The sequence below is a fragment of the Mchenga conophoros genome, linkage group LG8 (genome assembly GCF_057382185.1).
Source record: "Mchenga conophoros isolate Kocher_MC1m ecotype Shallow Benthic linkage group LG8, M_conophoros_male_GT1.1, whole genome shotgun sequence".
NCBI classification, from domain to species: Eukaryota; Metazoa; Chordata; class Actinopteri; order Cichliformes; family Cichlidae; genus Mchenga; species Mchenga conophoros.
The window spans coordinates 14,296,688-14,311,252 of record NC_140533.1 but is presented as its reverse complement, the minus strand read 5'-3'; the positions used below and the strand labels follow the sequence as shown (position 1 = coordinate 14,311,252).

Sequence of the window (14,565 nt, the reverse complement as noted above, 5' to 3'; positions counted from 1 at the left end):
CCTTCGACATTTTCGCCGACCAATCAGAGGGTTGCCGATCAATGTTTCCACTATCGATGCGTAGCCCCTTTTACGACACCCAGTGATCTCACATTACTTCATCCAGCTGTACTGATCGTCAACAGCAGGTGTGTTCGGAGAACCGGATTAGCGAGCTCACGGTTAGCGCGATGATTTGGTCTTGGATGTGTCATTTGATCTTGGATGTAGTAAGCCACGTACGAAGAACGGGCCCCAGTACTATTAATTTAGGGCAGCAGTGGTATAAAAGTTGTGTTGGGCAGTGGTCTAATCTGCCTCTGCATTAACATTGCGCGTAGTAATTAATAAGCCTTTCATTTGAACCCAGTATTGTTATGCCTATAAACACTCCATGCGACTGTTAGCAAAGTTAACCATAAAATATTTTATTGACTAATTTTATAAAACTGACAATACTGCACACATTCTAAAAAGCCCCTGTGTGATTCAGCTGCACCTATATTGCCCTCATGCTTATATTATGTGTTTATAGATCAAAAGGATCATAGTCCATATCTGCTTAACAGGTGTGCAAGGGACACACAACCAGGGTCAAGCATGCACTAAATTGGACAAATAGTCTTTCTGTTGTTTCCCCCATAACATTATTAGAGGATTACATCTTATTGTCAAACTTGTAAACATCACCTCAGCTGATTTTGTTTTTACATGTTGGCCACACATGTGGTCTGTGGTAATCCTATTTTTCTTTACATGACACCAAATGTTTATTCCTTCTGTCTGTCTATAAAGCTGTCTGTCTTTCTCTCTTTTTTGCCTTTCTCTTTTTCCTCTCTTCCCTGCCTGTGTCTCTCCCTCCCTCCCTCCCTGCCCCAGGCAGTGTGTCTAGTTTCACAGAGCAATTGAAGGTGACAGGGACAGAGAGAGAGGGAGAGGGAGGGAGGGACAGAGGGAGGACACATCACAGTATCGCCCGAGGCTACACAACAGTAGAGGAAGAGCGAGAGATGGAGGGACAAAGAGAAAAGAGAGGGGAGACTCACGAAAGTACTCATAGGGAATTCCATACGCAGGTAATGGGAAAATGAAGTTACACACACACAAAAAGAAAAGAGTTGAAATGAGTGCGTGTGAGTGTGTGCCTCACTTGTGTTTGCCTCCAGGACACCCGATATCCCCTTTTTACCACTAACAGGCTCTTTTTTCTGTCTTTCCTTTTTTTTTGAGCACGAGCGATTCCTCTCTGCTCCTCTCACTCATAATATATGAACACATTATTGGATCCAGTCAGTAAGAGCAATTATAATGCACTCCCGTTTGTTTTTATTTTAACAACTTGATGAATATTTGTCGTGGCATTGTAACCATGGTGACTGCCTCCACCTCCACTGCCCCCACCCCTTCCCTCCCCTCCCGGCCCAGTCCACCTCCCCTTCCCCATCCCCCCTTCAGCGCTGAAAAAGCAAGGGATGGCGAGAGAGAGAGGGAGAGAGAGAGCGGGAGAGAGAGGTGACAGGAATGAACTAACAAGATGCACTAAAAAAATGCATGTCCCGGAGCTACATGAATCTTTGCAGTGAAGCACGCGCCGTCACACACACGCACAGAGACTCAAACACACACACACACACACACACACACACACACACACACACACACACACACACACACACACACACACACACACATATTACTCCAGTCGGCACATAGGGATCACATAGGTTAAGCCACATTCCAACAACTGGAACACAATAAGATGCAACAATGATTTCAGAATACAGGAAAAAAACAAAAGGTTAACAAGCTAAAAAAAAGACAAGAGGGTGGGGCAAATGTGTGTGTGTGTGTGTAATGTGTTAATGCTATATTTTTGGGTCCAGTTTTAAATCAGCTGAGCAGTTTTTGTTACTCAACACTCTTTCACTTATTCCCTGATTTCTGTATTCACTATTAGTATTTTTTGTTACTACATTTTTAGGAACTTCTTTTTCGATTTTGTTTTTTTTTTGCACAAGCTCTACAGTTTGGTTCCCCTTGTTCTCCTATTACAGTAAAATGACTTCCTCTGAAAATTATTATTTTACATGAAACGTGATAAACATACTTGTTCTGTATAAGATTGCCCGAAAGCTTAACCATGCACTGATTTAACTTCTTAAAAGCACATAAAGTAGCTTAAACCAACTAAAGATTCAAAGTACTTATTGTCATGTGTGCAAAGAAAAGCATTTCTCTGTACAATGAAATTATTTCTCTGCTGTCCACACACAGATGCCGGTTAATATGTACTAATAGATGTATAAATAAATAAATGGAGACAAAAAATGAAGTATTAAATAGATTTATGAAATAGCATGAAATAGATAAAGTCTCATTTGAATCAACTGTAAAAAGCTTTTTTTAAAACAATGTAATCACACAATATGCATTATGTATGAGTAGTTGTGAAATTTATCTATTCTGTATTATAAAAACTAATATCCGTGCTTAAAGTACGTCATGCTGTTATTCCTGTCAGGGTGAGGGTTTCTTTTAAGAAGTATTCAATATTTTTTTCTTAATTAAAGTGTCTAAACATTTCTTCCACCACTGTTCTTCCTTGTTTTTTTACCTTTGAACTTGTCAAGTCTTTTTCTTTTCTCCGAGGCACGTCTTGGAGGAAAGTAACAGAGAAAGAGGGAGGTGCAGGGAGGGGGGCTTGGATGAAGCAATGGGGGCAGCGGCGAAAGAATAGCAGAGTATGAAAGAGAGAGGGAGCGACAGAGAGAAAGGGAGCGCAAAGTCTTGTCAACCGGAAATAAAACAAGCTGGCACCCTCCCCATCCCCAAGCCCCTACACCCACCCCAAAGTCACATACTTCTTCTTCACTCTCTCCATCTCTCTCCTCTGCCTCTCTGCTCCCATCTTTCATCGCTCTCTTCTCCTTTCTTCCGTTGCAAAGAGATATATTTAAACCCTGATTCTTCTCTGTTCTCGGGCTTCGACTCTACCGTGTACCGTCATACCTGCGTCATTACTTACACCTAAACTCAGACCTTGTGTGTCTATCGCCAAGGGTTTCAGTATGGTGCTCCTTTAACCCACTGTGGGGCCACACGCTGCCTTTGTTCATTGTCCCATAGCTGTAAGCTCTGCGTGTTATAGCAGAGGAACAATACCTCTGTGGTCAGGGAACAATACCTGGGTGTTCTCCCAAAAGCTGGAATTCAAACCACCTGGCCACCTGCAGCATCTAAACAGGCCCGAAACACCAGTGTAAAGATTTAAAAACTTTGGTTGCCTGATATCAAATAGCTGCTTTTGAAAGCTTTTGACTGTATAGCTGGACTCAGTTAGTTATTTAGATCACAGGCAGGTAAAACAAACCAGAAGTTATTTGATACCTGAGTCATCATTTAAGATGAGAAATGAGAATATTTAAACCTGATACACGAAGGGATCCTGAATTGTAAAATCTATTTCTTCTGAAATTATAACTAAAAATGAAAACTAAAGAAAGTTATGTAAACATGTTTCCTAATTATTTTCTTTCTTTGAAAATCCTACAAATGATAATGCAGGCGAGTCGCCGCTGTAGGCCAAAGTAAAAGATAATTAACTGAATAAATTAGTGAATGGTTTTGTTAAACAGCATTTTAACTTGCTTTATAGCGTGACATGTTTATGTTCTAAAAATACATTATCATAAAACTATGACATTTTTGTCTTAAAAGGGAAATTTCATAGTTTTATAAAATGATAAAATGACGAATGAATATACAGATCATTTAAAACAGACTATCTGTTGTTTTAATTTAGATTTCCAGAAAAACAAATGTACATTTATCCCAAAGGTTTAAATATCAGTGAATAAATAAATAATAATGAGCTTAATAATAATAGCTAAAATAGCGTATTTATAGGTTGCAAATGAACTTTTTTCCTTAATTATATCTGGTCATAAAGAATATTTTTGTATCTAATGAGATTTGTAGTAAAATGATTGCTCATCCTTCCTCAATCCAGCTTCTTAGACAAGCTGGAAGAAAATAAAATGTAATGTTAACCTTAATATTACACAATAGACAGAAACATTTTGCTTGCTTACTTGTTATATTTATGTTTTTTTTTTAATTAAGTAACATGCTTGACATATTTTCAGCAGTTCAAATTGATGACTCTGTATTAAAATATGTATTATTAAGCCTATGGCCCTAACACCTGTCCCTAAGTAATTTCATTGCATACATTAATTCACATCATTTTCACGATGATGTAAAGTCTTATTTCCCAACAATCATCATGATTCCCAATTATCTTGTAGTCACTGAATCTTCTCATGCCTACAAGACTCTGCAGTAGCAGCAGGACAGCAGGTACATATAGATATGTCAAAGCTTTATCAAAGTTTTGTCAATCACATCATTTAAACATCTATAAACAAGAATCAGTACAAATTAGGCCCCGCTAGTTAGGACAGCAAGTTTAATTATGTTACGTGTCTGATTGCTAGACACTTGACAGCTGGTTGTACTTAATATTTATGTGTAATTTATGGCTAAAATTGAATTCCATCATCTATTCATCAGCCACTATCGTTCCATTATCTGTGCTTTATGCTCTAGTCTCTCGGCCTCCCCTCCTCCTCTTGCTGGCATTAAGTTCAAACTTGACACTGATGTTGACTCACTTTGTCACCCCTCGGTGGCTCTCTCTCTCTCTCTCTCTCTCTCGCTTTCTCTCTCTCTCTCCCCATCGCTCGGAGGACAAGAGTGCCCGCAGACGCATTTCTCTCCAGAGCCCCCCCTTTCACTCTTTCACTTGCTCTCACCCTGTCTAACTCTCTCCATCTCTCTCCTACTCTCCTCTTTCCACACACACACGCACATCTACACACACACGGTATTGTCAACAAAGCTGGAGAACAAGGGACGTTGGGGGACCAGGGGAATAGAGGTCCACGGAGGAGGCGAGTAACACACACAGGACCCCCTCATCATTTCATCTGGACGCTTGGTAAGTTTGAAGAAATTGTGCTGTGTGTTTCGTTTGGTTGCTTCTTTAATTGCCGGTTTATCGCGGGCTATGGGGTCAGCATCGTCACCACTGATATTTATTTAAAAGATTTCTGGACTTGATATTTAAATTGTCATCCCTGTGCACCCTGATCTAACGGAATCACATTTGACCTTTGACATTTTATTATGGCTGTAGTTTGTAAGATGTGGCTCCGTAATGACATACCTTTACCCTTCTTGTATAACTCTCCAATGAGGAAATCTTCCCACCTCAAACATAAACCAACAGGAAAAGAGAGCAGGGTTTTTTTTGTGTTTCTTTTGTTTTAACTCTGAGCTGGGTAAATATTTATTTAAGCTGATAACACTGATAAATGAAATACGTTTGCACTTTATCTTTCACAGTGACCATTAACCATGAGTTTGTTTTGGATGCTTTATGGCTGATCTTGCTCGCAAAGCCGCTGTACAGTATGTGATTGCCTGTTTTTTGGCTGCACAGACTTGCGAACATGTTTTGGTTTACTGGGGGGGGGGGAAAGGAGCTGAAAGCAAGTAACACCACAAATGTACTGCCTTTCAGAGTGGTTTCTAATGTACTTCATCTCCCTCTGGTATACTAGCCTAGCAATGTATAACACACACTCGTTACGACAGCGAGCATGTAACTAACTCCATTTCTGCCTGTCATCATGAGGCTAATTCACTACAATGCCAACCATGTGTGAATTCATGCGATATGAACCCCTCCTCCTTCTTCTTCTTCCTCTTCTTCTCCTCTTTTCCCCTACCCCTAAACCTTGCCTCCCCACCCCACCTTAGGAGGTACGATTTGGAGGATTGAAGAAGGGAGAGAGGAGCCAAGGTGCCAGTAAACAGGGTCAAACACGCACGCAGGACGGGACTCTTTTATTTCTCTTCATGGTGGTTTGGACACTCGTATTATGTATGAGAAGTTAACCATGCTGAACCTACAGAGCAGCTCTAACTGGAGTGGGCCTAACAACTGGTACCATGATCCCACCGCCATCCAGACGCAACATAGCACAGGTGAGAGGACATTTTCTGTCTCACTAGATCATAACACAGCCCTCACAGATCACAAGGAATATGTCTTTGATTTTAAACCACTTTCAAAGTCGTTTCGTGGCTACATCACCAGCCTTTACGATCTTAAAATATGAGACACACACCCATGTAACACACATCTCTTTTGTCACCTTCATTGCTGCCAGTGTCTGAGGGATGTCTGCTGGACACGGAGGGCAGCATGGGAGCCGAGGCAGGGGGGGGTGGAGCGGGCAGGGTAGGAGGAGGAGTCCCCGTGGAGCGGGATGAGGGCGAGGAGTCTCAGCTGAGGCTGCAGCTCAAGAGGAAGCTGCAGAGGAACAGGACCAGCTTTACGCAGGAGCAGATCGAGGCTCTGGAGAAAGGTCAGGCCATGCAAGCACGCACAGCACTCTCCTTGCAGCCAATCGCTGCTCTCCACTGGTGCGAGCCAGACCAGAGCGTGTCATGACACAGCTTGTCTTGCTGCTTTCCCCCCCCCTGACAACACCTTTTCTATTGGATTATATTTGTTACACCTTGTTTGCAGGAGTTTCTTAAATGGCTGTGGGGAGGGGGGGGATGCAAATGAGAAAAATCAAAAATCATCCCGTGTATATTTTGGAAGGACATCATCTTTATCAGAGCCTGCAGATGAGAATAAACATTACCAGATGCAAATTATCCACAATCCTCACTCCACAAATATTCCCGATCTGGTCCAGAATAGCCTCCAGGGACATGTAAAGCAGAGGTTTGATAATGCGTGTTTGCCGCGTTTGTATTATGCAGCGAGATCTGGCCCTCGTAGCCCCGATACCCTCTGAGAGGGATCAGAAAGCCACCCTTGACTGGATATGGCTGCAAAGGGCCCTTGAGCTAAATAAGGACGCAATGTCCACTGTGCAGCCGAGTGGAAATGTATCACTGTGGTCACTCTGTGCAAATGACATTAATGAGGTACACTGACCTCACTGCACAGCCAAGGCACAATAACAATCATGTGTTGACACGGACGCCAATTATAACCAAGCCAATTATAACAATTTGCAAGACTCAATTTGCAAATGTATCATTATTTTTGCTAAATAAGTATTCATTAAGTATTTCAGATCATTTACTGACTTTTCGGGTTTCGGTTTCTCTCTTGACATTTTACTAAAACATTTGAACGGAAACAGTTCAGACTATAAAGACAACTAGATCTGAAACTTCAGAGTTCATCAGGATGAATCAGACTGCCGCTTACAGGGTGAGGCACATTCGCGTTTCGACTTGTCAACAACAAAAATGTCAGCAGTTTGTCACCTAGAAATGAACTCCTTTGATGCTCTGAAAGTGAAACTCTCACTAATACGAAGTGTCTGGTTTCAAGCCACACCATTTGTTAGACACCTTGTAGTAAGTCACTTTATATGCAAATAAGTGACAAACAATGCAATTTTCCAATACTAATTAAGAAAAACAATAACCTGCAAGGATTTTTCTTCAGTTTACTTTTACTCAGCCTTCTGTGAAATAAAGTGCTTAGACAGCTTCTCAACTTGAATCCTTTCATATGAACTTTCTGCGTGTTCCATAATCATAAATATTTTATACAAAGTGCAACAGATAAATATTTCAAAAATGGTTGTAAGGCTACAGCTCAGCATCCTGGATTTATATGTTCCAAAGAAGGATAATTAGTAATGCTGATATTAAGCAGTAATTACCCAATATGTAGTTGGTTGATTTCTGCTAAAATGACTCTATAAAAGTCAATTTTTGCTTAATTCTAATTCAGACTAAATTATATGATGGTTCCAAAATAGGTGAAGAGCATGCCAGGCTTAGGACTCACTTTGTGTGTTTGATGATGCTTTATATCTTCCGCAGAGTTTGAAAGGACGCATTACCCAGATGTTTTTGCAAGGGAGAGATTAGCGAACAAGATCGATTTACCTGAGGCCAGGATACAGGTGAGAAAGCTCTCAGTCCTCCTCTACAGTCCCATTTATTTGTTAGGCCTAACCTGTAACAGAATCCAAATATATAGACCAATGTAGCTGTTAACAACAAGACAAACGGGTGCAACGGGACTCTTTGATTGGCAGGTGTGGTTTTCAAACCGAAGAGCCAAGTGGAGGAGAGAGGAGAAGCTGCGCAATCAGCGGAGGTCAGGCGGTGTGACTTCTTGCTCGCAGAGCCAAGCCCCCCTGAGCACTTCCTTCAACACGTCTGTCTATCATCAGCAGCACAGCAGCAGTTCAGGTGTGTTTGTTGACTTAACTCATACAGCACACGAGGAGCCTGAAAGCAAGACTTTACCTATTCTCTCAATAATTTATGTATTTGGTGACAGGAATATTTTAGTAGTTTATAATTACCAGCCTCAGAGCTCCCTCTGCTTGACATTTGCAGGCTGGCAAACCATTAGAGGTTCTCCATTAGAGCGCATCTATATTAAAACATTTCCACTGCGAGATGCTTGTGCGTAAATTTGTGCGCACATGCTCACTGTGCGTGCACCCTGTGTGTCTCGCTCTCTTCCTCTCTCTCTCTCCAGGGTCCATGTTGAGTCAGGCTGAGTCGTCCCTGCCCAGCTACAGCTCCCTGTCAGTTTTCTCATCTGGAGTCCAGGTTGGAAATTCATCATTCGTCATTCATCATTTATCATCAGCACCTTCCAAACTACATCACATTCATCATAACAGATCAGAACCTGTTTATTATCACTTCTAGGCTCTGAAATTCATATTAATCAAAGTTAATAAATGATGCTGCAGCTGATAATAAAACGTGGTCACAGCAGTATTCTTTAATATTAGAGACATATGGTTTGAAAGACCTTTAAATTGATTGATTTTTTTAAACTGATGAACGATTGTGACATCGTGTGAATGAATATGAATTACATTAGGGTTGTTTTTTGCTTCTCTCAAATTTTGACTGACATAATGCCATAATTTGGACATTTTTACAGTCAAATAGATCCAGTCAGTTCTTAATAAGGTTCTTATAGATGTGGCTTCAAGCAAAGCACCCAATACACGAAACTGGAGATGTACACTTGTTTTTCTGACAACTTATAGCTCCTTCTTATCAGCCAAACTTTATTAATCATATTTTTCAACCACTGAATTCCAAATTCATTTTGCATTGAACATTTCTCCTGTGGAAAATGCAAAGGGTGTGTCAGGTTGAAGGCCTTGGCAGACTTTGGCATTGTTCTGAAAGCTGGAAGGTTTGCAATATTGTATAAAAGCCTTTGAACAAAAGGTTTGTTATAGAATATGAAATGGTTTTTTAACGAAAATGCAGTTTGCTTTCACATTCTTTGTCAGGAGCCTGCAGCTAATCCCCACTTTGAGGGATGTAGGATGCGCAGCTCTGTGGGTTTCCAGTGGATTGTAATTCATGTGTGCCAGAGCCTCAACAATAATGCATTAGAAATGTCTTCCCGGTCTGATTTCTGAAAATATTATCATCGCAACGTTTAAATCTTTAAAAAGATTTGAAAGAAAACCTTGACTCTTTTTGCATCTGCAGTATTAAACAAAAGCGTGACGCTGCTGTTGCCGCCGCGCTGAACCACAATCCGACCATACCACAAGCCTCTAGCACCTCCGTGTGGTTAAACCCAAACCATGTTGCTGTAACTGTTTTAGTGCTACATGGTCTAGTACAGCGGTCCCCAATCGCCGGGCCTCGGACCGGTACCGGTCCGTGAGTCTTTTGGTACCGGGCCGCGAGAGTTGAGGTTCAGGTGTCAAATGTATAGTTTTCAGGGATTTTATCGGTTTTCAGCATTATTTTGTTATCGTTTTTATCGTTTACTCTGTTTTCCTGGGTCTTTTCACGTGTGTTATGAATAAATCTTCTTTTTTTCGGTACCGGTACTAGTTTTATTTTGTTGTATTTATCCGCGACACCTTAAAGGCCGGTCCATGAAAATATTGTCGGGCATAAACCGGTCTGTGGCGCAAAAAAGGTTGGAGACCGCTGGTCTAGTAGACAGCAATGATTCTGCTCTTAAAAGTAGACTTGTATGTAATGCGTACCAACATCTTTCTCTCCTCCACTCCTGTGTCCGGTGTCAGTCAATTCCTCCCCAGTCGGCCTCCTCCTACTCCTGCATGTTACCTCCATCTCCTTCTGCACCACGCAGCTTTGACTCATCAGCGTACTCCTCCCCTCATCTGCAGTCTCCACCCTCGGCCAACTCCAACACGGGTGAGCGTTTATTAGCATCACTTTGTTATTTGCTTTATTTCTATCTGTGATTTCTGTCTGACTCTTTACGCTTCTGACTGTTTTTCTCCTCTATTCAGGGCTCATATCGCCTGGGGTGTCAGTGCCAGTCCAGGTCCCAGGAACTGAGCCGCAGAGCATGAGTCAGAGCCTGGGTCAGTACTGGGCCAGATTACAGTGAACAACAGACAATCGTTGCCAATCAGCACGACGAGAGAAGAAGAAGGAAAAAAAGGGCATGTAAAATAAAACGAGTGCGAAGAAAAGAATATAAGCAAGCACAGGGCTGAGCTATAGAGGGGCCTCGAAGGGGTTGCAGACCCCAAAAATGCATTAAATGTTTACAAATTCAGCCAAGAGCAGCTTTGGTTGCACTTAACAGTACTCCGGCTGTACTGGTGTTATCTTAGTATTATCAGGTTGCACTTTTGGATAGTATGTGTACATAGCGCTGAAGTCAGGGTTGGGTATAGGATCAGTCTGAGGTGTGTTTAGGATTAGAGTCAGGATTAAATCAGGGTTTAATGTAGCATTTGATATTTAAGACTTAGCTTTGAAACCTTCCAAAATTCCATTACACAGTCTGGTTTTTTCTTTTATAAGTATATATGATCCAAGCCAAAGCACTAAAAAGAACAAAGAGGAAAATACTGGTCTTCCTAAAGCTCAATACACATTTCCGAAAAAAAAAAGTGTTTGCATTTTAGAATTATGTTGCAAAAATGTTGTTTATTCTGTTCAGTTTAATTAAATAGTGCCAGTTGACAGCAGAAGCCATCTCAAGGGGTTTTATGTTGTAAGGTGATGACCCTACAATATTCGCAAGAGGACTATCGATTTAACAGCAAAACTTGCTTTTAACCTCCAGCGAAACCATCCTCCCAGAGGTCAACCATCCACCACAAGCACTCGGATCGTTTATCAAAAAAGGGTGCAGGAGATTGCTTTGAGTTTTAAATTATACCTGACTTTACTTCTACCCTTCAGCTTTAAGATCAATCCTTAAGGCCAGCGTATGTCAGGTGTATTGTGAAGTGTAACCACAGTTTCTTGTTACTTGAGCAGCTCAAAGATATTGTGATAGCTAGCTTGTTCGCTAAGCATAAGCTGTGTGAGGCTACTGTGAAGATTTTAGACTTGCTTACAGCAATCACTTGTACTGAAACTAAAAACAAAAAAACAAAAAAACAAAACATACCATAACAAGTGTAAATCCTGCCTCTCCTGCCAGCAACATTACACTGAGACCACATATTTTTGTACAGACATCTGTGTATGATGAAGATAAGTGTGAAATATTGTCGGATGTTATTGGAGGGAAGAATGTAGCATGCTGTAGGCTCATTCACTCTCAAAGCACAAGTTTGATTAGTAATGCTGATGTCAGTACTGGCTGATCATAAAATCAGTCTACACAATAATAAAAATGGCATTTTTTGGGGGGCAAACTGTAAATCAGCTACATTTTGTCTCTATTCTATATGCTGTGGATGTAATCTTTTTATTCAATCAATCAAGAAATCAGAAGCAATTCCATAACAAAGTTTGCAGTGATATATACACGATACACCACATCATAAATATTTATTAGCCTATGACAATCAGTACAAAAACATAGTGCAAACACTCAAAAGACAATCAAAGCTGGAAGTAGAGGTAAATAACTGTGAAGTTAATGCAACACTGTCAATACAACAGCAATGGCTTTAACAAATGTGCATGACCAAAACAAGCTGCTACAGACAATCAGCTCCTATCAGAAATGAAATCAAGTATTGTACAAAAAGCTGTTGCTGTAATCTGCAGAGTTTGAACCTCTGCTCACTTTCCTCTGACTATTGGTTTTATTGATGCATCTCATACGAAATGTCTTTCGGCCCTTATTTATTTGTGTTTTCACTCGTTCACACAAGTCCTTTGTGTTGTTTTTGTTGTTGTGTGTTGTGTTAGTACTGTATAGCTACCAAGAGTCAACCCTTTTGTGAAGGCCTTGGATCCCTTTAATGAAAATTAAACTGTGTGTAATGAATCATTAAAGGTCTGCGTTTGTGACATTGTTTTGCACTTGCATGGTTTCACAAGTTTTAAAAGAAAAGGATAATAGTGATGTGTATGTAGATTGGTAACAGGCTAGTAACTGGTCAGCTATTTACGTAGCAACATTATTCATTCCAAAATACAGTCAAATTGGACCATTGGCTAGTAAATCAAAGGTTATTTGCAGTTAACCTCGGCATGCTTGGTGTGCAGTGTGTGCTTAAAAAATTGTGCTGGACAAAAGAAGTAGTAGGCCTAAAAAATGACTATGTAGAGAAGATGAACAGCTAAAAGTCATGTGCATGAAATGTGAAAAATAAATTCAGCAAAGACCTGACACAGGACCTGGGAGATAGGTCAGATCCTAAATACGCATCTGACCCTTCAGCTGATCTCTGAAGCCCCGTCTGAGGAGCTAAAACCCAGACATCAACATTACTGAAGCAGGAATAACAACAACAGAAAGGCAGCCAACATTCAAAGATTAGGGTTGAAAGTCCTACAAGAAGCCTAGAGAACTTTTACTGGAGACTAATTAAAGAAATGAGAAGAAGGCTTTGCTAAAAGAGTTCAGGCTGTGTAGAAGAATAAAGGGGGTCATACTCCCTAGATTTGTACATACGTTGTTTCTGGCTTTTATCATGCATTTCCATGTGTGTATGTGTTGATACATTTTTGCATTTATTTCCCATTTATCTATCAAAATATAAAGAAATGATGGGTTACTCAAGACTTTTGCATGGTGCCGTAGAGTACAGGCCAACAGTATTAGGCTGTTTCTTGAACAAACAGGAAAACTGGAAAACATCATCTGTCCATTCCAGCAAGATTGTTTAAACTCAATTTCCCAGAGTTCACCATTCAGAATCTTTTGTTCAACAGCATGAATGGAACATATGCTGTCAACCACTACTACTAAATATTGAGCAGCTAAAAGACTGATCATTTCCCACAGGGCAGCGACATGAAGTGGGCATGATGGAAACTGGCCTGCCATTAGCGGGGCTGCATTTATGCGCTAATGGCTCCACTCACTTGGGCCCTGGAGGATGAACAGAAATTAAATACGGGAGGAGAGGAAGACGGGGGGGAGGGGGCAGGGAAAGATAACACCAGTTATGCTTTGCAGAGCGAATGGAAATGTAGACCCACAAACATAATGTGCTATGAGATGCCAGAGCACTCAAGCCAAATGCAGCATCATCCGTTCTCCAGAAATGTAGACGTAGACTGATGAGTAAAGGTAGACAGAACTTCCAGAAATTCCATGAGCAGTTTCCATGTGCTGTTAAAAAAGGCTAAAATGTCTTTAAAAGTTTCAATTTAATTTCTATCACCCTGTTTGCAAATAACTTTGTATTTGCAAAGTTTGTATATTTTTTTGTATATTTTGTCATACTCATTTTTTTGGCATTTGTCATCCTCTGAGGTTTCTCCTAGCTGCTCTAATGTGTTTCCTTTCCTGACAAATAATAAGTTTCACTTCCCTTTGGCAGTTCACTCAGCCCTCTGGACAAAGAGACTGAATAAGTGAAGTTGTGTTTTGTTAAGTGTTAAAATTACTGTACATTTCCGACATTCTACTAAATTGAAGAAACAATTGGATTTTTCAAAATAGATACAATCAATACAGATGAACCATTGTTGCTATGGAACATGGAAGCTGCAGTGCCTCTCATTTTTGAAAAGAATTTACATGTTGTCTGTAAATCAAACCCTACAAATGTGGCATCACTGCAAAAGCACAACATGTCTCTTGATAGGACATTAGGACTCATATATATTGCATAAACTATGCTTGAGGTCTCAGACTCATATCCTACACAGAGAACAAGAATGAATTCCTGGATCTTAGAAGGATATACAATCACACAAAGTATGTTTACTACACATTAGGATGATGTTTGTGGTTGCTCTAACCCAATAATTTGATGTGACCCAGATAATAATTAAAGAAAAATTAAAGAAATGACTCCCTAAGTCTCTTCTATTTTATTACCTGTACCAGAACAAAGACAGGTCAAAGCATCAGGTAAAAAATGGTGATACTGACTCGGACCTGAAAAATCTTGTCTAGTGTGAGAGCCCACAAAGCCACAGGTTCTTTCTATTTCTACTGAATTGTACATGAGTCCTCTGTCTCATTTGGTCTGTATTTTCAGGTTTGAAAATGTTTAAATTAATAAACAAATGAATAAGTAAATAAACAGGTTTGTGAACCTAAATGTAAACAGCCTGTGCTGCTTGGCTTGAATGCGTGATAAGAAGGCA

The 14,565-nt window shown here is 40.5% G+C and overlaps 1 protein-coding gene across 1 annotated transcript; it reads left to right on the top strand.

The window, feature by feature from the left end:
- The first annotated feature begins 925 nt into the window (after nucleotides 1-925).
- Nucleotides 926-13,336, top strand: pax10 (paired box 10). Its single transcript, XM_085284424.1, has 9 exons — nucleotides 926-1,055; nucleotides 4,880-4,978; nucleotides 5,803-6,030; nucleotides 6,216-6,413; nucleotides 7,903-7,985; nucleotides 8,121-8,277; nucleotides 8,573-8,646; nucleotides 10,107-10,239; nucleotides 10,338-13,336. Exons 3-9 carry the CDS (start codon nucleotides 5,925-5,927, stop codon nucleotides 10,436-10,438), a joined length of 852 nt encoding a protein of 283 aa, XP_085140550.1. The 5' UTR covers nucleotides 926-1,055; nucleotides 4,880-4,978; nucleotides 5,803-5,924; the 3' UTR covers nucleotides 10,439-13,336.
- Nucleotides 13,337-14,565: the final 1,229 nt, after the last annotated feature.

What these genes read in the sequence shown, in the direction of transcription:
- pax10 (XM_085284424.1), top strand. Translation starts at nt 5,925, where the DNA reads ATGTATGAGAAGTTAACCATGCTGAACCTACAGAGCAGCTCTAACTGG. An exon ending in TACCTGAGGCCAGGATACAG is followed by an intron (nt 7,986 to 8,120) that starts GTGAGAAAGCTC and finishes TTTGATTGGCAG; the next exon opens with GTGTGGTTTTCAAACCGAAG. An exon ending in GCAGCACAGCAGCAGTTCAG is followed by an intron (nt 8,278 to 8,572) that starts GTGTGTTTGTTG and finishes CTCTCTCTCCAG; the next exon opens with GGTCCATGTTGAGTCAGGCT.